The following is a 22,117-nucleotide window of genomic DNA, read 5'->3' on the forward strand; positions in this document are numbered from 1 at the left end:
ATTAAAATCGTAGCCGCTCGCGTGTAACCTGCCCGTCTCGCTCGAACATGAACACGCTCTGCGAAAATTTCAGCTGACGCGGAGCTCTCTTTCCTCCCGTCTTTTGCACTTTTGCTCGGGCTTCTTCCCGGATCTTCCCACCAACGCCCGCGTCTTCCTCCCTCCCTCCTTTCCTCCCTCGTTTCCCTCTTTTGTCTTTTGGGAACTTTGAGCAACTTCCGACGGCTCATTGGCAGTGTACAGCGGCGGCTGTAACGCAGTATGGAAAGTGCGGGGAAAACACCGGTGAAATCTATATCGCGACATGCCCGTTTCGAGAGCAATTCGCGATCTCGCCGAAAAGAAGAAGAAGAAGAAGAAGAAGAAGAAGAAGAAGAAGAAGAAGAGAAACAGATACGCGTACGTACTTACATACAACGCGATAAAGCCGCCCTCAAAGCCGGGCAAAAATTTCCATCGTTACGTGACGCAAGTTTCCAATGTGATACCAGCTAGGAAGCGTGTAATTACCGAGCTCACGGGGCTTCTGATAACTCGAAACGTTGGGTGATATTTCCAGCGACTGTGCGAGCTGTCTTTCGCCCTCTTACTTGTCCCTCACTCGGCCGCCATCCAACGGTGGTCTAAGACAGAGCCCGAACTCTACGCTCTCGAAATCATTCCAAGTTCGCCGTGTAGAGTGTAGGGTGTAGGGTGGCATGGGCAAGATCCCGATTACGTTCTACCTCGCTCCGTTCGTCAGCGAGGATTCCTCCGACAGTTGTTGCCTCGGGAACGTTTACGCCCTTCTCTCGTAAGCCTGCGATCCCGTCTACGATGGACCACGGTAGACGAGCTCGGAGGGTGCGGAGCGGGCGAGGGGTCGCAAGGAGGGTGTTCTCGGGGCGAGCGAGAGAGAGAGAGAGAGAGAGAGAGAGAGAGAGAGAGAGAGAGAGAGAGAGAGAGAGAGAGAGAGAGAGGACGAGGCGGAATTTTTCTGCGGATTTCGGCCGCTAGACCGCAAGAGCATTGGCAGTGGCCGCTGTGTCCCCCTCGCGAGCGAGACCTCACCGGAAATTGCGAACGCTGTCTTTCTTCGGGGCCGCGACGGAAGTCGCTGCGAGTTTCGCGAATCTGCGCGCGCACGCCGAGAGAGGGAAACATCCAGTCATTAATGTCGTTAGAATCAGTCATTTTTCGGCATCAGCTTTGCAACTGAGCTTTAGGCGTGTTCACATCCTGTAGGATAAGTTCGAGATAGATGGACATAAGGGATAGATGGTCAATGGGTGTAATTTTGTTAATACATGCTAGGCGTCAGCGCTGGTCGGTCAGTTGCGAGTTGGATGTACCGCAAGTAGGTGTGCCTCTCCCTCTCACACAAAACACTATTATTGTTATTACACTATTATTGTGAATAAATAAATATTTTATGTTTCTTAATCTCCAAAATGTTTCACACGTCGGGAAAATATCTTGCGAATATGATTCATTTTGAATTACAACATTAGATCTGGGTTTGAATGAAGATAAAGAAAACTTCGTATTTGCGTACTTCGCCTCAAAATTCGTCACCGAGGCTACGTTTCACGCGGTATACGCGTCTTCACGCGAACTCTCCAAACAGGATGGTTCATTGTTATCAGGGTTAGACGGGCAGCCTACTCAGCGAGAAACAGCAAGCAATGGACATCGGATCGATGTTTTTTAAATGCCTTAGACGTATTAAAGACATCGACCCGATATCTATTATCCGATCTCTATCGACTATCATTTTTCCCTAACATTAAAAAGCAATATGTTTTAAGCAGCTCCTTGTTTCGTTTAAAGATGCCGAATAGATTTCTTTCTCTTTTCTCTCTTGATAACCGATGTTTTCTCGTAGGGCCTTTTTCTGTGTTGCCACTTTTCAATCATCTCTCCAATGTTGTCCCTGGTTTCAATAACAAACTTGTGGAAATGTTTTATTTTATTAATAATTAATAAAAAGATTAATAAAATGGTTAATGATTAATAAAAGGATGTAAAATATTAAAAAAATAAATGAAGATAAGCAAATTTCTATACATCATTATAGGCATGTCCAACTATCCCTTTATACATGACTATGTAGATGTGCGAACTATTCGAATTCGAATCCAAATCCCTATGACTCGAATCCGAATAATTCGAAAATTTCGAATCGCGAAGATTCGAATACGAATCAAATACATTAGCGTTTGCGCGCATCAGCTATAAAATGGGCTGTATATTTGAACCCTTAACTTGTAATTAACTTAACTTATAATTAATAACTTAAAATTAATAACTTAATTATAAATTACTTTAAATATCTAAATATATATTTTACTTTAAGATGATATTATAATATCGATATTCCCTTTCATATTAAAATCTTCCATCATTATTTGCATGTTTAATTGTCATGTTAATTTTTTTAATGATTCGATTCGAATTGGGATGAAATTTCGGTATTTATGCATAAAAGAGGCCCCATCTCCGATTTAATTTATTTTTAAATATGTTGTTGAGGGAGTCTTTCTGAATCGTTTCATATACGAGTACATATACCATATAAGGGTCGGACGCAAATAGCTTCAGAGATACAAGCTGAGAAACGATGAAAGTAGTAAATATGAAAATTCATTTAAAGTAATGAATCACCGAAGCATACACACACATCCACACCGAAGGGGGGTGTGGGGGGGGCCTTCGGCACACATACATTTATCTTCAGATTGCAAATCGCTCTCATTTGCAGAGTTGATGTTGAGTAGAGAGTTTTTCAGTTGATGCTATTGTTTCGTTATATCATTTTTTTGTAGAACAGTTTTATAGAGTTTTATTTATAGTATTCAATAGAAGAATTTATTGTTAGAGATATAAGTTTTACTTGTACAAACTTATTACTTGCATAACGAAAATAATAAATTACATTGCCCAAAGATACACGCTCAGGTGCGGTACGATGCACAGTACTAAAAGCGTAAACAACGTTTATAACATTTCTTTTGCGAAGTAGTGTTGTAGAGTTTTATTACAGTTATAAATTTTATTTGTAAAATTTTATGTTACATATATATAACTTGAAGAAAAGTAATTTGAAATTTCTAAAAATAACACAATACGTGTTGCGCGTGTACTTGGCGCCTCTTTTTACCTCTTTCGTTTAAAAAGGTAAGTTTTATACAACGTTACGGGCTCTCTGAGATGCGTCCCGGCGGGACAAGGTCGCGCGACTTTGAAAACAACATGTTCATAAGTACGCAATTGCCGCGACCGTTTCCATTATTGTTTACGCCGCGGCGGCGGACGGATCGGCGGATCGCCGCGGGTAATAATTTCCGAATTTTCACGCTCGATCACAGTGTACGCGTGCGTGTAACGTGTAATTTTCGTGCGTGTGTGTGTGTGTGTGTGTGTGTGCGCGTGATGATCCGCAACATCCTGAGCAATAGCAGTGTTTCATGGTCTTTAAAGGTAAACTTTTATTAGTTAACTTGGTTAAGTTAAAGAAGCTAATTTGTAGTCTCGAGTCTTCGTACTCTTGATGCGGGACGCATTTGTCGCTGTAATACTAATGAGGAAACTCGTTTTTTGTTACAGATCTGCTGGAGTTTACAGCCACGCGATAGCTGCGGTTATCAGGACGCAGTTTCGACGGACGCCGATGCCGCACCGGAGGATCCGGTTCGGGCCGAGCAGAGTCGGCTTGAAGGTGAGATTCACCGATCGTTTGTACATTTTTTCTTGATTTATTGCGATCGAAAACCGAGCGATTGGAATCAAAGCCGTTGAATTACAATGGCAAAGAGTCAACGTTTGTATCTGCGCGCGCGCTTCCGCGAATTGAATTCAATCTAACTTTTAACCTAACGGTTTAACTAACGAAACTATATTTTCTATTACAGATCTGCAGCAGAACGCGGCCGACTCTGTCTGCTGTGTATCGGTGAGTCAGAGAAGAAAAGACGTTTTTATGGTGATGGGTGTTTGCAATACTATCTCGAGAAAATCAATGCGATTTAATTATACTTTTTTTCACACGTTGCTCGAAAGAATCAGGAGATCGTGTCTTTCAATGACCGTATTACGCAACAGAATCTTTAAGATATAATATATATTTCTCTCTTTTATATTTATTCTGAATCATTAGAAGATACAGATATAAATGCTTTAGTTTGTTATATTGAAATCAAAATATGGAATTATTTGCTGCGATTCAATCAATATAACTCCTGCTTCGAGTAGTGTGTAACGTTAAAATTTGATCAGAATTGCGCCATCGCACGTGAAATTCACCATTATTTATCTTATTTGGCCTGATAAATTTTATGTCTGTCGAGTTTATCTTAATTCTCTACATTTTTCGCGCGCGTCAGAAGCGATAATATTTCATTTGAAATAACCGATAAATTCGGTACGCGCGTTTATTTACATTACAACTTAGTCTTTACGAAACAAGATGTGCGTTTCTTTCGAATTACCGTTCGCGAAACAAAACATTTTCGTTTTTTCTCTCTTGTCTAAACGTCGTAATTTTCATTCGCGATTGATTCTACGCGAATCGTGTCTCACGTATATATTCTCGGAACGTTGCAATTTATCGTGTTTACTTCTTTTTGAGATAAGAATCTCATCTCTTGAACGCGACCATATACGCGCTTCTTTATCTCGCCATTTCTTTTCCTTAAATCTCATTAAAATTAATGAAACAGAAAAGATAAACAAAGAGAAAGAAAAAGCGACAAAATATTGTGAAAAAAGAAACTTGTCCTGAATGCTGAGGAGACTGGACATTGGACGGATGCAGAGTCACAGGAATCAACGAAAGTCGGTGAGTGTGCAGATCAAACGCTCAGAAAGCGTCATGTTTTATAACGCATGCTCATATATAAATTGCATTGGTTTTCGTCCAGAGATAATAAAAATAGTGCGCGATAATATGCGTTCACATCTAGTTTAATAAAAATATGAATTGCGAGAAACACTGTTTGCTTCCCCTCTAATCATTGCGGAAATATCTATTCTGCGAAAAATTATACGCGGAACCTTAAGAGTGATCGATAAGATATATATTTGACGAATGAAAAACCATACTGATTGCACTGGCTTTCTTTTGCAACACTTTATATAAATATTAATCTGATATTTTGTGCATAATATTTATGCGCGGTGTCAATTTAAAAAAATTTAAAAGAATCACTGCTACGGCAGTTTCTACCTCGATATACACTGACATATTTTTTCTCATGCTCGTGCTTCGGCTACGAGCTAGCAAAAATACTTGCGACTGCGTTCCTCGTCAATGTGACCTGACCCCGGCGCTGTTTACACCTCGGCAGGCGCGATTCCGCTTACGCTCGTTGTTTACGTTCGATAATTTTCAACATGTCCATTTTTTTCCGCGAAGGTGCGTTTGATAATGAAACTACACGAATTTCTATCCTTTCTCAACCTGTATCTCCGAAGCTATTTGCGTCCGACCCTTATATGTGTATATATATATGAAACAACTCAGGAAGACTCCCCCAACAACATACTTAAAAATAAATTAAATCGGGGAGGGGACCCCTTTTATGCATAAATACTGAAATTTCATAGATTCGATTCGATTCGAATTCGAATTAAAAAAATGAGATTTGATTCGATTCGATTCGACATAGAAATTCTTGATTCGCACAGCTCTATATATGACCACCTAAGCCGGATACCTGACCATCTATCCCTCACAGAATATTTTTAATATTTCGTTATTATTGACGTCCCAAATTGACGAAATTTTTTTTCACAGAACTAGTTCTGTATCTTAAACATTATTCTTCATTGAATGTGATTTCGAATTAAAGAAACTATGCTCATCTATCCCGGACTTACCCCGTATGATTATTACTATCTCCGCGACAATGATACCTGTCCTCTGCTATTCTCCCATCACGTGATTACAGTCAAATTATGATTACACAAATACCAAGCGCTTTCTTCCCAGCGCACACAAAGGCGAGAGTGGACACGTGGCCACGCACGTGCACATGACGCGAAGCGTCAGCCGAGCCGCGGGCTTGCTGCCCTGTCTCTGTGTGTGTGTGTGTATGTATTCCATATAGCCGTTGGTCGCGAATACATTAATTAAATACATTCCTTCCTCGCGCTCGGAGAGCGGCGGCGGCGCGCGCGCTTCACTGTCCGACCGAGCGAGTGTCCGCGCCACCTTTGATTGTCCGCGGAGTTCCTATTGTGGCGGCGGCGCGGCTGCGAAACAGTCCCTCCATCGAACGAACTCTCGCGGGTGCCGGGCCGCGCATGCCGCAACAAGAGAGAGAGAGAGAGAGAGAGAGAGAGAGAGAGAGAGATGCTTCGATGAAGCCACGTCGTCCGAATTCATTAGCGGCGTTAACGGCTTTCGCAGTAGTTGGGCTCCCAGCGGGTGCGAGCCGCCGATTCTCGCAGTGATGTGTCAACAGCGGGGCACATCGTCGGACCACGCCGTCGGCAATCGCCCGGGAACTCGGACAACGGGCGGCTCGGAGCGCCTTCGTGTCTCGCGACATAATTCGCGTGTTTCGCATTACGTTCGTACGTATAGATTATAGGTATTATTTCTCGCGCCCGCGCTCGCGCTTAAGATTTCCCGCCGATCGATACGTCGGCGCTGGCCGGCCGGGGTTTGCCGGTTCATCGGAGTTCACAGCCATCCGCACGGCTAACGTGTGATTTTTCGGCGAAACAGGAGAGAACTCTTTGGAGAACGGAGACGCGATCGGCGAGAGTCTAAATATTTCGCGAGATAAGCGCAGCGGGTTTCACGACTCGCCGATAAGATCGACGCTAGGGGCGAGCCGCGAGGATCACGAATGCGCGGCGTGTGAACATTAAAATGAATGAACCGCGCGGCCGAGCGGTCAAGCACGAGCAGCTTGATGCGTCAGGCTGACCTTTCGCGCGCTCGTCGTCCCCTATTGCTTCATCTTTATACCTCCGGCCAGGAGACGGCGCGGGCGCGGGCGCGAGCAATTGCTCGATACGCCGCGGCGTTTAATAAATGAAAGCGCACGCAGGGAGAGAGAGGCGGTCGGGCGGGCGAACACGGAACGAGCCCTGCCTTTATCTTTATTTCAGACCAAGTCGCTCCGAGTGCTTTTTCCCGGCTCGCCCTCGGGCCCACGAAGGGAGCCGCCGCGCCGCGCCGCGCGTTCGTATCGCGGTCGAGCCAACACAAGGACGCCGACAACGACCACGATAAGCGACGGCGACACCGACACACCGACACCTTTTCACGGTCGTTGGCGGACCTTGCTCTCGTGGGGCGTCTTCTATGGCGGCGCCGTCGTTGGTTAGATGCATTATTAAATACGGTCAGACGCTGCGAGCGTTAACCGAGTATAACGAAGTAGGCAGCGAGACATAGGCACAGGGCGAGGGCGAAGGAAGCCGCTGAATATTCAGGCGCAACGAGCGTCTCAACACTATTTCAGTGCCGTCTACAGACGTTTGTTCCGCGACTATAAGTTTCCAGTTAGAAACTTCGCCGGCAGAGCATAAAACCAATTTATACTTCAACGCCAAGTCCGCGGAGGAGAAACGGTTGGAGCGCAGCCTCTCTCCCGCCTGCTCGCGCCGCTGCGCGAAATCTTGTCCGCTGGAGCGATCATATCGATTCTTCCAATCAGCCCGGCCGTCGTTTACGTCGATCATAGCGTCGCGCGTCCGCTGTAATTCGCGAGCCGCCGGGGTGACTTCCGCGAGACGCACAATGGGGAGGCCAAGTAGCGAGGTAAACGGGTCGTGGGCCGAGGGCCGAGGGCCGTGGAGAATGAAGAGCACAGGCGCGAATCGAATAATTATCGCGAATAATCACTGTCTTGTCGGGCTAAAAAGTCGTCGTCGTCGTCGTCGTCGGCCCGCGTTCCAGCCGCCGCGTTCGACCACGGAGACGCCATTAACCCGACACGTAAGTGGCGTTTTTCCTTCTATAAGGCTGTAATTAAAAATTCTTGTGTAGTTCGGAAGTGGATTCATACGGAAGTTGGCCGCGCGCTTGGCGGCTCCAAAGTTACCCGCTCGCTCGCGGATGCTGCCACTGACTGCTACTTCGGCGCCATCGAACTAAATGATCATTAATTGCGAGCTCCGGCCACATTATGCGAATTACTCCGGCGACAGTCTTGTCGCTAATATCAAGTTCCTCGGCGGAAGAATGTTGGTATCTCGCTCAATTAGAACTTTCCGCGGGAATCGCTTATCGACGGTGTAAAAAATTCTGACCCCCCTCCCTTCCCTCATGGCTTGATATCGATACTTTGGTCGCTTGATAGCCTCGGGACTTTTCGCGAGTGAGCTTGTCGCGGCGGAAAGCGGCTCGCCCGAAAACTCGCTATTGAGACTCGCGGAGCGGTCGGTTTCTGAATTTGCACGCACATTTCCGTGTGTTTGTATCTTTCGATGTAATTTTTTTGCGCGTCCCGCTCTTTCTCCCCCTCCTTCTCTCTCCCCCTCTCTCTCTCTCTCTCTCTCTCTCTCTCTCTCTCTCTCTCTCTCTCTCTCTCTCTCTCTCTCTCTCTCTCTCTCTCTCTCTCTCTCTCTCTCTCTCTCTCTCTCTCTCTCTCTCTCTCTCTCTCTCTCTCTCTCTCTCTCGTGTAGTTCTGTACACGGAGAGAAAAATGTTTGGCCGAATGAAGCAATTATCCGGTGAAATATGAGCGGCTCAGAAATTCCTATCGCAAATACCGGAAATTCTGTTCGGCTCAACCGGAAGTCTCGATAATTAAACCGAATTCTGACAACCTCAGTCGGAATTTGCGCTTCGCCAGAAATCTGCTCCACTCGACCAGACATTTTTCTCCGTGTATCTGTTTCCGCGTCCTCAGGATTTGTCTTCTGTGCTTCGTATACCTTTTATTCTCAAAAAGAGTTAATATCCTTTTAATGCAAATATATCATCCGAATAAAATCGCGATTCTGACTCGTTGCGTAACTTTGCACGCGGACTTTCTCGGCGACTTTCGTTCGCGCTGCAAGTCCACTCGTGCGTTTTAACGCCCTTTAACGTCTTTTTATAAGTGTTTTAAGAATAAAATTTGAGTTTTTTTGAACCGAGACTATAAGTAGTGATAACGAAAAAAAATATCAGAATTTTATATTGGTTTTTTTTATCGTTCGTTTTTCGTTTATTGGTAAGTATGACTTGGATCCTAAAAGTATATACGAAAATCAGTAATCTATACAGAAAAAAATGAAGGGTATAATCTATACGATTCTATAATTCTAGTCAGCTTGATATTTGGTTGATAGTCAGCTTGACATTTTTGAGCTGAAACTTTACTATATTTGTGAGTGAAGTTTATCATTCAGAGCGTCAAGCTTACTATTTCAGAAGAATATCTTATAAATCAGCATTTAGATAGTCGGTCGTCCCTTCATTTTTCGCCGCATAAAAAATTGTAGGTCACCAGGTTTTACAAAAATAGGTTTGATTTCTTGATTTTCGTGTCCACCATATTGGATCCGTCATTCTGAATTTCACATATTTTTTTAATTTCACATTTTGCATCTGAGAAAGCCTCCAAATGTATAAAATTCTAACAGATACCAATCTGTCCATTTATAGTACACTTCTAGATGTCAGTAACAATGCTAGCTATGCCTACTTGGAATTTGACAAAACATGTTATCATTAAAATTGAGCTAGAAACAGACTAAACCGCATCTACATACAATCTATATACCATTTTTCAGAAGAAGAATTCACCCTTACAGCGGTGCAAAGAAAACGAAAATATCTCCTTTTTTCACCAAGTTATGGATTCTTAAATGCGTTTCTGGTATACTATAGTTATCAGGAGGCGTTGAAGAATGAAACAAACGGCAAACGGTTCCATTCCAAGCTGCAGCCTCTTCCGTTCCCGGTAATGATTTCCGGCGGTGGCCGAAATTACATCGTCTCATTATGCCTTGATACGATGTAATTTCGCGGGATAAACGCACATATTCGTAACGGTGATGGCGATGTAGCCAAATTTAACGTACAATACAGCAGCACTTACCACTGCGCGCTCGTTACCGTATCATCATCGCTCGTAACGAGCTCGTCTCGTCACGTTATATGTTCGCCGATCCGCCAGCCGTGATCCGTCGAATTGGCAGATTCTAGATATCCTCGCGGAGAGGATCGCGAGAGCAATAAATAATTGGCCGCGTCGTCTTCGTAATTTTACTATCTCGCATAACGCGAGAGAGTGTCTCCGATGACATAACACGGCACCGTAGACAACGCTGAACGTGTCTCGTCGATGACGTCGAACGCTCGGTCCCGAGGACGAGCCGTGACAAACGAGAGCGTAGAGTGAAGTAATTGGAAACGTCAGAGACGTGACGAGCGACCTTACGTTCCAATTAAGGGGAGCAACAAAACGGACATTCTCTCTAATACGCCGGAATAATAAACAGGAAAAACGCTCTCTCGTATCTCGCGACGCTTTTCGCAACAGTTTCCGCCAACAGCCATTACCGAGCAACAGACATTTGCGAGAGACCGCGCGCGCGCGCGCGCTTCTTCAACGATTTACGGCCAGCAGTCGATCGTAACGTCGAAAGCGTCGCTGCCGACGCGCTCATACTCGTCCGATATCCTCGATCGTCTTGCTTGACCCCAGCGCTGGTGTTTTCGGAGCTGGTGTTTTGGCAGGTAAACCATAGGTAAACAACATGACGTCAGTGGGGAGGGGGGGGGGTCCAAGGTTGAGGGTGGCGGCAGGTGCTGGCGAACGCGAAAGAAGAAGAAAGGGAAGGCACGAGGACGCAGGCGGAGGAGGAGGAGGAGGGAAGCCCCCGGGGGTGGCTCGTGCGCGGGCGCGGCTTTGCGGGTCAGAGTGCGTCGGGTATATAACCGGGCGGATGCCGTCGTCCCTTAGTCTCGCGCTTATCGTCGTCGTGACGACTCGCTCGCGGGCCCGGTGCCGCCGACGTCTCTCGTCTACCGTTCCGTGGCGTTTCGATGACTTCCCCGCGCGATGCGTGCCGATTCGCGCGCCGTGGCGACCGGTACCGAGTTCTCCGCCGCTAGATGATACGTCGTTCGGCGGGAGGTGCCTGTCCGGGGGTTGTTTCGGCCGCGTCGGGGACCGGCGAGATAGCAGCGATCAGTGAAGAAATTGCCTTTTTCTACCTCTGCGTTTGAGATCGTCCCTCCCGAGTCCTCGTGTACCGTTGCGCGCGTTGGACGGCGGAAAGAGAGGAGGAAGACCGGAGGAATCAAATATCCGCGAGACACAGAGAGAAGGGAGGAAGGGAGGTATGAGCGGCAGCGGAACATTGTATATCGCAAGTAGAGCGTTTCGATAAGTCCGTGCGGCTGACGTTATCGAGCATCTCCGGAGCCAGAGCTCGGCCCGGGTTCTTTATCGCGCGGCGAGTTCTCTCGCTTCCCCCTCCCCCCTACCCTCCTCCCGCCCCCCGTGACAAGTCAGCCGGTGCGCCGAATGCGCTCGCGAACGGACGAGACGGAACGTCGTGCGAGGAACGTTGAGCGGCTAGCACTCTCGAGGTCCTCGAGAACGTCCCCGACTTTTCACTCGAGTGTCATCTCATCGCCGTAGGCGAGAGCAGCGAGAGCCAGCCAGCGAGATCGTCCGGGCGTCGAAAGTTCGATTCTGGGTTAGCAGGGCCAGACGAAACCGAGGAGGGAGGAAAAACATTATCGCGCGATACCCGTCCGGGGACTAAATTGGACGGCGCGCGAGAGGCGGAGGAAGCCGAGAAGGAGAACGAGGAACAGGCGGAAGAAGAAACATCGGCCAAGTGGTGGCAACGGCGGCGGCGGCGGCGGCGGCGGCGGCGGCGGTGGCAGTGGCGGTGGCGGTAACGGTGACGGTGACGGTGACGGTGACGGTGACGGTGGCGGCGTCGGGGAAGAAGTGGGAAAGTGGTAGCTCGGGGGGGTTGGTGAAGGTGCTGCGACGGAGGATTTCAAGCCGTGCCCCCGGCGAGATACGGGTCGCCCGTATAGATCTATATGCACAGTAAAATTGTGGCGGCAGAGGAGCCCCGGCTACAACGCCGTCGTCATCGTCGTCGTCGTCGTCGTCGTCGTCGTCGTCGTACTCGCGCTCGTTGTCGCGCCGTTGCTGTAACTGGGTCACACAGCCGTCCTTGTGGGCGTCTCGCGAACTGTTCTCCATAATTCCGCGAAATTCCCTTGATGCAGCGAAAAAAAGTCGAGACCCACCAGCGGCGGCGAGACGAGGACTTGGCGCTCTCGCCTGGTCGAGAGGCTCGCCAATTTGGGACGATAGAGGAAGTAACGGGCGCAGCAGCAGCAGCAGCAGCAGTAGCAGCAGCATCGTCGACGTCGCGCGTCCTTCTCTCTCTCTCTCTCCCGGCGTCCGGTCCTCCGTCGCCTCCGTGCCGACGCGACATGATGTATCGCGCTCAGTGTGCTCATTGCGCAACGTCTCGCGATCGATATGATGAATGATGCGCTGCTAAGCTGCTTCGCCGTAAGGATCGCGCTCGACAACACGCGCGCAACACCGTGCTCTCGCGTCTCGCGTCCTTCGGCATCTGCGAGTCCACCGCGAGAAGACCGAAGCCAACAACGGACGGACAACAACGGGCCGCGTCGTGTATGAACATCGCGGCCAAGTGGCAGCGTGTTCACCTGTGCCTCACTCGTGTGCTCGCACGGCTCACACTTGGCCGACGCGAAGCTGTCGCTCGAGCTGGCGAGCTCTCTCTCTCTCTCTCTCTCTCTCTCTCTCTCCGAGTATATCGCGGCGTATTCCCACCGGGAGTATCCGTAATGATCGGCGCGGCTCAGTGATTTGCGGCCGGGGAGAGAGCGCGAGTCGAGCCGATACCGTGTCCGCGGTAACGAGCTGTTACGTCGTTACGCGGTTACGTAAAAAAAGAATCCACCGACTGGACTCCCAGGGGGACAATCCCGGCGGAAGGTCCACGCGAGGGCGGCTATTACCCGCGTCGTGGAGTGTGAGTGGCTCCCGAGCGCGCTCGCGCGACAACCCCGTTCTGTTCCCCTTCACCTAGAGCGCGGCCGAGCCGGTAAATAATGAAACCCCGCGGTCATTTGTCAAGCTCGCCGCGAGACGAGCGAGTGCTCGGGCGAGTATCGTCGTCGGGCTAAACGGCACGATTCCAACGCACGAGGCACCGACGAGCGTTCTTTTGCAGCGAATGTCAGCGGGAGATCACGTCTCGTTGATTCTTGCCCGCGCGAGTCCCGCGTCTGTGCGTCGTCTTCGCCGATGAAGCAACGCTGGTCACGCGGTGACTCCAGGCACAACGCCGAAGACTCTTGAACGTGTGTTGAAGAGACGCGAGGCTAAAGAAGTTGAAGAGAGGGAGAGAGGAGAGAGAGAGAGAGAGAGAGAGAGAGAGAGAGAGAGAGAGAGAGAGCGAGCGAACTTGTCGATCATCCGGGTCGAATGTGCTCTCGCGCCTCGCGATGCGAGAGTCGGCTGGTCACGCTGGCGAGCAGTGCAGTCTTACTGGGTGCGATCAGCGGCGGCGCAGATAACGGTGCCCGCGAGCCACGGCTTGGTGCGAGCGTGAACGCATGAGAGCGGCGCGCCGCCGGGAGGACGTGCGTGACGACAAGAGATCTCATCTCGTGCGCGGTGTCGAAGCGAGTGCCGAGCGACATGAGGCGACGGAACAACGGCTCCTCTTGCTTCTGCCAGGCGGCCAAGAGGAACGGCCGCGGCGGTTGCAACGAGACTGAGACGAACGAGCCACCCGGCTGGTGCATCTACGTGGCGGTCGCGCTCGTCGCGGTCGGTTGCTACCTGAACGCGCTCGACTGCGACTTTGTGCACGACGACATACCGGCGGTGGTGAGGAACCGGGATGTGATCGGCAAGGCGTCGTGGAGCAGCGTGCTCAACGACGATTTCTGGGGCACGCCGATGGAGAGCATCAACAGCCACAAGAGTTACCGGCCCTTCACCACCCTGACGTTCCGGTGAGTCCCCGGCGTCCGCCGGTTTTTCTTCTTCTTCTTCGCGGCGAGATCAGCGACAGCGGCGATTTACTCGATTGGTCTCATCGTCATTTCCTGCAACTTCCGTATTCGCCGATACTCGAGGCGTCATCGAATTAGCGCCATCTCGAGGTTATCGATACGAGCGGTCGGCCGGCTGGGGTGTCTTCCTCCCGATGAAACAATCGGACGTTTCCGTTGTCTCGCGGCGGTCTCATTAGCGCGCTTTATTTCATTTCTTGCGTCCTTCCTCTCTCCTCTCTCTCTCTCTCTCTCTCTCTCTCTTTCTCCGTGGATTTTCGTCAAACCCTCAGGAAAATCCGTAAAACAGAAAAGTGAATACGATTCGCTTGCACGGTCGTCCGTCCAGATAAAATAAGACAGCAAGAACTTGTCTCGAGGAACGTGTCTGGTTGCCTGACGTTCCAAACACATGGCACGACCACGTAGCTCGCAGCACCGGGGTGTCCTCTCTCTCTCTCTCTCTCTCTCTCTCTCTCCCCCCCCCCTCCCTCCGCCTGGCTCTCAGTCTCTCACCCCCGTTCTTACCGGCAGACATCGCGTCTATATATACACACGTACATGCACGCGTACGTGTGCACATACGCGGCCGCATATACAGGCGCGTCCCATGCAGTCGGAGATGCACCTTATGGTCGTACCACGAAGGACAGGATCGGCAAGAACCGTTCTTCCTGACCACGACGGACGCGACCGAGCATACGATAGTGTGCGGCGGCGTAGCGTGTCGTGTCGTAGAGCACACGAAACTTGCACCCTCCCGTCATCCGTCCGTCCGTCCTCCCTTTCCGTCCTGCTTCCCTCTGCGCTCCCCCCTCCCCCCTCCCCCCGCCCCCGCCCCCCCTCCGACTCTCCATCGGCCGCCGCCGATCCGTCCAGCCATGCCGCCGCTGCCGCCGATTTGATGCATGGATACCAGTTTGCCACTCCACGTGCAATACTGCATATTGGCTGGTATTGGACGATCCATCACGCCACAAGACACCGGCACATCGCTCATCCGCCCTTAACGCTCCAGATGCTGTTGCCAACTTCGACGAGGTGGGCGCGCGGCCGCGGCGGGCCGGGAGCGCGGGGCGGGAAAGGGAGTCGGCGGGCGTAGCTCGCGAGCAGCGCATAACGCCTCCACGTTTCGCGCGTTATCGGAAGTGGAACGCATCCATAATCCGGCGGGGCGAGAGGGGAGGGGGGAGGGGGCGCGAGGACGCTGGCGCCGCGCTGCGCGCGAGCCGCATTCGTCTTGGCAAGACGAGACTTTAACGATTTCCGGATCGCCACTGACGCGCGCGAGGCCGCTTTATATCGCGCGCGCGCGCGCGCGCGAGCAGAGCGATAGCCGCGCCATAGTCTCTCATTGTTGGCGCCGCTCGGCCGATTCGGCCGGGGGAGGAGTGGTTTATGCACACGTGCGAAGATGCGCCCGCGCCGACAGCGGCGGCGCGGTTGAAAGGATAAGCGAAGATTTATGTGTCAGCCGTTTAAGGCGAAAGTTGTCTACCACATATTGCATGTTTGATGATGCATCGCGCCGCCGTTTAACGCGAGGAGGCTCGCTCGCGAATTTCTATACCGCTTCACGATCCATCCTCTATGGGGGTGTCTTTCCCATCTTCTTGCGTTACGTTACGTCGCGATAGCGCGCGGCGAGAGGAAGAGAGGAGAGAAAGAGAGGGGCGGCGCGTCGCCTCGGGAATAAATAAGGAAACGTCCTTCGTCGATAACTCGGCCACGAGATATCTTTTCCGCACGGGCAGTCGTGTTTTGCAGCTGCCGGCACGGTGCGGGGGGGAGGAGGGGAGCGGAACGCCTCGGACAATTCCTAAGCCCCATCCGAGGTCGCGTGTATGTTTCTCTCTCGCTGTAGGGGTACGTCCCCCCCCTCTCGCCCTTGCGACGCGACGCGACGCGACGCGATGCGAGAGGCGCGTCTCTTTTCACCGGCCGCTCTCTTTATTGCCGGCGAAACTCCGACGGCGCTCACGGTATGCCGCTTTGAGGATTCGAGTCCCCGGATGAAAACGTGCCGGCGACCCCAAAAGTCCAGGGTGCATTCGTGCCAGTTGACCCGGCGGCGCCTTCCACACACCCGGCCACCGTTCTAAAGTTTCCCGGGAGAGATTCCCGGGCATTTCCTCCGACCGCCCATCATTTTCTTCCCGTGTATCGCTCCGTCCCCCCTCGCCGGCCCCCCGGCCCGCCGCGCTTTTACACATTTTATCGGCGATATCATCGGCGAGCGGCGGCCATCTCGCCCTCCCCTCCGCCCGGCGCGACGGAGTGACAATCTCGCATTCGACGTGCGTCGTATCGCTCGTGCGGCGGATCGGGGACGCGCGGGGGGCCGTCGTTCTCCCTGTAGTTAATGCTCGATCCGGCCGCTTTGTCGACACTTTTCACACACGAAGGCTGCTAATTGAGATGCTATCTCCGCCGCAGTACACACAAGGCGCGCGCGCGCGCGCGCGCCCGTGCACAGTCGGATATTTGGAAAGCAGTTGCCGACGGTTATTTACGGGGCGGGGATCGCGTGGGGGGCTGACGTATTTGGTAGGAAAAATGGGATTTCATGCGAGCTCTACGTATTTCTCAACTACTTGGTCTCGAGCGGAAATAATTTACGGCCGCGGCCGAGCGTGAGTCTCTCGCCCCGCCACGCCGCGGCGTCTCGAATGAATAACGTGCGAAGCTCAGTCGACTCGCGCGCGATTTCTCTCCGAGTAGTCGCGGGGGGCGGAGGAGGGGGCGGGGAGGGAGGGAACGCTCGCTAACCGGCTTCGATGATGATTACGTTCGCGGGCGTAAGCCGCGGATAGCTCGCGAACGCGGAGTGAAACGACGCTTTTATTACCGCGAGCTCTCTCTCTCTCTCTCTCTCTCTCTCTCTCTCAGCTCGACAGTCGAGAACGCTTCGGTGCGTGTCGAATTTTCCTCGTTCACGCGCCCCTTCGAGCGGCGTCGCTATGGTTGATGGGTTTCGCGCGCGAGACGTCGTCGTCTCTGCGGGGCTGAAACGCGGAAGTCGCGCAGCGGCTCGGAGTCGCGAAGTCGCGCGGCACACGTCGTCTCATTTGCGTCGATTTAATTAAGAGGAATCCCCCGCTGCTCCTCGCGGAGCACTCGCGCCGGCTCCGTTCTTCTCCCTCCGGGAAGATTTACCAACGCGTTCTCTCCTCGACGAGACGCGCGCGTCACACACGCTCGACGACGGCTTTTGCGCCCATACGATGATGATCGATATAATCGCGTTCCCCGCGCAAGGACGACTTGCCTCGTTGTCTCGAAGATGCTGCTCCTTTGTTTCATCAACCCGGCCCGGCCCAGCCCGGCCCGAGGAGCAGCGCGTGCCTCGCGAAATCGCCGAGCTGCGAAATTGTGCGGCGGCGATGTCGACGGGAATCTCCAGCGATTCCTTTTTCTCTTTCCCGCGACCGAGCCAGGCAATTCTGAAGCGGCGTCTAATCAATTCGCTCGCGACGCTTCGCCGAAGGAAAGCACCACCGGCGAACGAGCGCCGGTTGCATTCACCGGAGCGATCCCCCGCTTTGCATCCCTCCCCCCCTCTCTCTCTCTCTCTCTCTCTCTGGGCTCTTTACGCTGAAATATTCATCCGCGGACGTTAAGTAGCGTCGATTGAAAAGCTATCTCATAAATAAGACCTCAGCGTGGCGGCTCATTTAAGATTTACTCGGCGGCGCCTCTTAGCTCGGCTCGTTCGCACGGTTGTTAGCATTTTACTGGTGTTGCCAGTTAAATCACGATCAGCGACCAAGTCCGCCAGGCGTTAGCCGGTGATTTATGAGTCGGCCGACAGTGGCGATGGGTCGCGCTTTGCGGCCGGGCGTCCTGTGAGGGAATAATTATTATTAAATTACTTGACTCGGGCGCGCGCGCGCGCGCGCTCTGGAATCTCGTTCCGCGCGCGGCGCTACTGACATGCATGAATGATTGCGTCGCGCGAGCTCTAATTTAGACGCGCGGCATATAGCTCTGTGCTACGCGCGTATTGCGCTCGCGCATTCGATTACGCCGGCGATTCGTCGACGATGATGTTTCATTCAGTCTGGTAACTAAGCCTTATTGAGAGAGAGAGAGAGAGAGAGAGAGAGAGAGAGAGAGAGCTGGATATTAGAATTTCTCGTTTGTTCGCCGCTGCCTGTCGCGCGGCGCGCGAGTACGGCGGATCGCTGCAAGGAGAGAGAGAGAGAGAGAGGGAGAGGGAGAGGGAGGGAGGGAGAGCGGAGAATTTATGTACGGCTGAAATTACATTTTGTTCCGCGCGTGTTTATACCGAGGACGCAAACTTACGCTGGGAAAAATTCGCGAGAGAGGCTTTAGGTGTGTATCGGCCGACGGTTTGGATGAACGCGAACGACAGATAGAGTAAGTCCGGGAAAGTTTTTTTTAATTGCAAATAACGCATCTGTATTGATGCAATAAATGGTGAGCGACATATTAACACGTTCAGTAGAGGATAATGTTTAGGGTACAGAAGAGTTTTTGTGAAAGAAAATTCATGGGACGCCAATAATAACGAAATATTAAAAATATTCTACGAAGGGGATAGATGGTCAGGTGTCCAGATTAGATGGTCGTATGGTCAAGAAATAGCTGGGCATACGTCGTTTCGGTAATTAATGTTTAGGTTAAATACGATGTTTTTTAGTCGCTTAAGCCCAGGTCTAGTGTTGCAACTCAAAATACACCGCATTCGCAAGATATTTTTCCGACGTGTGAAACGTTTTGGAGATTACTGGAAACATAAAACATTTATTTACTCGCAATAGCAGTATTTCTAGGCATCAGGATGAAACACACTTACTCGCGGTACATCCAATTCACAACTGACCGATCAGCGCTGACGCTTAGCATATATTGATAAAATCATTTTTTTTCAGGGACTCAGCGAGAAATAGCAAGCAATGGACATCGGATCGACGTTTTCTAGATGCTTCAGACGTATAAAAGACGTCGATCCGATATCTGTTCGACTATTATTTTTCCCTGGGTACCAAACATTAAAAACTTTAGTCCATTTTTAATAGCTTCTTGTTTCGTTTAAAGATACCGAATAGATTTCTTTCTCTCTTCCCACTTTGATAAACAATGTTTTCCCGTAAGCTCTTTTTCTGTGTTGCTACTTTTCAACCTTCACTCCAATGTTGTCCTTGGTTTCTATGAGAAACTTGTGGAAATGTTTTATTTTATCAATCATTAATAAAGGGATTAATAAAAAGATTAATGATGAATAAAAGGAAGTAAAATACTAAAAAAATAAACAAAGATAAACAAATTTCTACATTACTATAGGCGTGCCCAATTATCCCTTCACGTATGACCATCTAAACCGGATACACCTGACCATCTATTCCCCCCCCCCCCTTACGGGATATTTTTAATATTTCGTTATTATTGGTGCCCCATGAATTTTTTTTCACAAAAATTCTTCTGTGCCTTAAACATTACTGAGTATGTGAATATGTTGTTGATCATTTATTACAATAATACAGATGTGTTGTTTCTAATAAAGAAAACTATGCCCATCTATCTTGGACTTACCTGAAAAGGTGCGTGAACGCTTCGCGCCACAGCAGCGACGTGATGCGCTGATTGAGGCGTACGTCGCGTCGATGCTTCGCTCGATACCATAATATTATCGCGATCTAAACGGCGATATTGTTGACACCAGATCGCACTTTGTGTATATTCGACACGTCGGCGGCGCACGAGGGAAAATCACGCGGCTGCGAGTGTGCACACTTATTCCGACGATGTGGTTGTACTTTGGCATGAGTTGAAGAGAGAGAAAGAGAGGGCGGGGGGTAGAGTTATCGTATCTGAGCGTACCTCCACTTGAAAAGTGGGCATTTCCACATTCAAGTGCATCGCGTTTCCCTCTCTGGTGGTGTCCCGCTCGCGCTCGCGACAAGCAAAAGTTCCTCCCGTTTTATTTTATCACCCGAGTTATTCGGGCAAGACGGTTTCATGAGCGAACTCTTCACAGTCCAAGTGCGTTCAAAGACACGGCCGGTCGTGGTGCTCGCGTTATCGATTCGCGACGAGGGATACTCTATAGCTCCTCTCGAGTGCGACGGGAATGCACTATTTTATGTATCTATGAATGCTCCTCCGGGCCGTTCGTCACGAGGAATCCGCAGCGCGCGTTTGTCTCCTCCGCGTTGCAGCGTCACGTACGCGACAAGGATGAAGGAGGGACTCCCGGCGCGAGTCGACCGCGAGTATCCTCCGTCGTAGCTTCCGATGTCTCGACGCGATAATATCTTTCTCCGCCGACGTGAATCAATCGGTCCGAGCGACCGCGAGGATTCGCTCGCAGTTGGACATTTTCGCGTCGCGTTGCACACCCCGTGAAGTATATTATTTACCGGCCGCCGAGGGAGGCCGCGCGAGAGAGTTCATTAAGAGTCATCGCGCGCTCGTCGCAATTTCCGCGCCGAGAAGGGCGCTTTAGCAGCAGCGCCGCGCCGGACGCTTTGTCCGTCCCGACGCGACGTCCTGACATTCTGTACAACGTCGGCCGCGCTCGGCCGTGAAGCTCGTTTCCGACGGTAGCGCGGATTATAATATTTCCCCTCGATTAATCGTACAATCGAATGGCCGCGCGCCATTAAATCTCCCCGTCTCCGGGATAAAGCGCGGCCCGCTCCGACCGGGAACCGGCCAGCGGCGGATTAATCAGCCGACGGCGCGAGGTGCTAGAAAAGATAATTCGCTTCCGCGTCATCGGGCGCGTCATCGGGCGCTCTTTCGGCCGGCCAACGCCGGCCCTATATCACTTCGTGCTTCGTGCTGCGCAGTGATTCATCTCGAGCGTTTCGTGACTCGCGTGAGAAAGCGTGCCGTGAGCGAGCGCGCGCTCGATGCTGCACGTATATTAAGGAACACTTTTCCCGGCCGAGCGCCGAGAGAGCGCAGAGAGAGAGAGAGAGAGAGAGAGAGAGAGAGAGAGAGAGAGAGAGAGAGAGAGAGAGAGAGAGAGAGAGAGAGAGAGAGAGAGAGAGAGGTATGGAGGGAGGGGGAGAGCGCTTGGTGACCCGAATATTTCCGCCGTCGCACAGTGGGACGTTTGTACCAAAAAGTTGGCCAAAATTATTTTTGGACGAATTTCGGTTTAAAACGTGCTACTAATTATATATATGACCATTATGAAGATTTCGTAAAAGTTTTTCATGAAATAAAATGCAAATATATATGTAAAAATATTTTAATAATTAAGAAAGCGTAATATTGCATATCGATAAGTATTCAACTAGACAAATTCCAAATTTCTCCATCCAATGAGTGTATTCCATTCTCAAAATCAATATCATTTTCATCTATTGAAATATCTCCTCTTCTTGGTGCGGGGTCAGTGAGAAGAAGTATATCCAATGGTACCTTTAAAAATGGTTTAGATTTCTTTCTTGGTGCGAGTCTCATATTTGTTAGTAACGGGTCAGAACTTAGTAGAAGTCTGTTAATTATGTCCATATTACGAAAGGAAACAAAAGAAAAAAACAAAAACAAACAAAAGGAAATTTTATGTCTGAACAAGCTTTAGACAAAACCTAATTTACGTTTAGGGAAACAAAAGTAATTACTAAAGCTACATCCGCGGTTTCCCGCTAATTCTTTCTGATACTTTATCCGGAGAGATTACTCTTTCATTTCATCCAAGAAACGTAACAAGGATATACCCTAAAGTATAACCAAATCCTTCGAGTTTGACATCGAGGACGCAAAAAGATACGTTATTGAGTGCTATTTTCAATATCGTTATCTATGTGAATAACAATTCACATATTATAACAAATATAGTCTAAAACGTTTCTTCATATCTTCCTCGAAACAATCCGTAACGAGAAATTTCGCGCTGCTGCTTCTAAGAACCTTAAAATTCTGATCGAAGATTGTATGTTATAAAGCGCTGAGAATTGATGCGTGCAATACGAATAATGTCCAAATCTCGACTAACCAAACCACTTCATGTTATCGCGGATGAACAAAAGCGTAGCGGCTCATTATGCCGCAGATATTCAATTGCCTAGGACGATTTTAAGAAAATTGACTTTTGGCCAGCTTTTCAGGCCAAACATCACCCACAGTGCGTCGTCCCGCTGTATAGAT

At 50.2% G+C, this 22,117-nt stretch overlaps 1 protein-coding gene across 3 annotated transcripts in view; it reads left to right on the forward strand.

Annotated features, from left to right (window-relative positions):
- Positions 1-10,868: 10,868 nt before the first annotated feature.
- Positions 10,869-22,117, forward strand: part of LOC105185998 (transmembrane and TPR repeat-containing protein 1) — a 190,477-nt gene continuing 179,228 nt past the window's right edge. The window contains exons 1-2 of one of the 3 annotated variants that reach the window (XM_025307220.1): positions 10,869-11,269; positions 13,165-13,954. In XM_025307220.1, coding sequence (XP_025163005.1) covers positions 13,635-13,954 — 320 coding nt within the window. In that variant the 5' untranslated portion in view covers positions 10,869-11,269; positions 13,165-13,634. Of the gene's footprint in view, positions 11,270-11,848; positions 13,955-22,117 lie in introns of those variants that run through there. The other 2 variants (XM_025307219.1, XM_019842724.2) reach the window with 2 other exon arrangements.

Source organism: Harpegnathos saltator, unplaced genomic scaffold (assembly GCF_003227715.2).
Source record: "Harpegnathos saltator strain DR-91 unplaced genomic scaffold, Hsal_v8.6 scaffold839, whole genome shotgun sequence".
In the NCBI taxonomy this organism is placed as follows: Eukaryota; Metazoa; Arthropoda; class Insecta; order Hymenoptera; family Formicidae; genus Harpegnathos; species Harpegnathos saltator.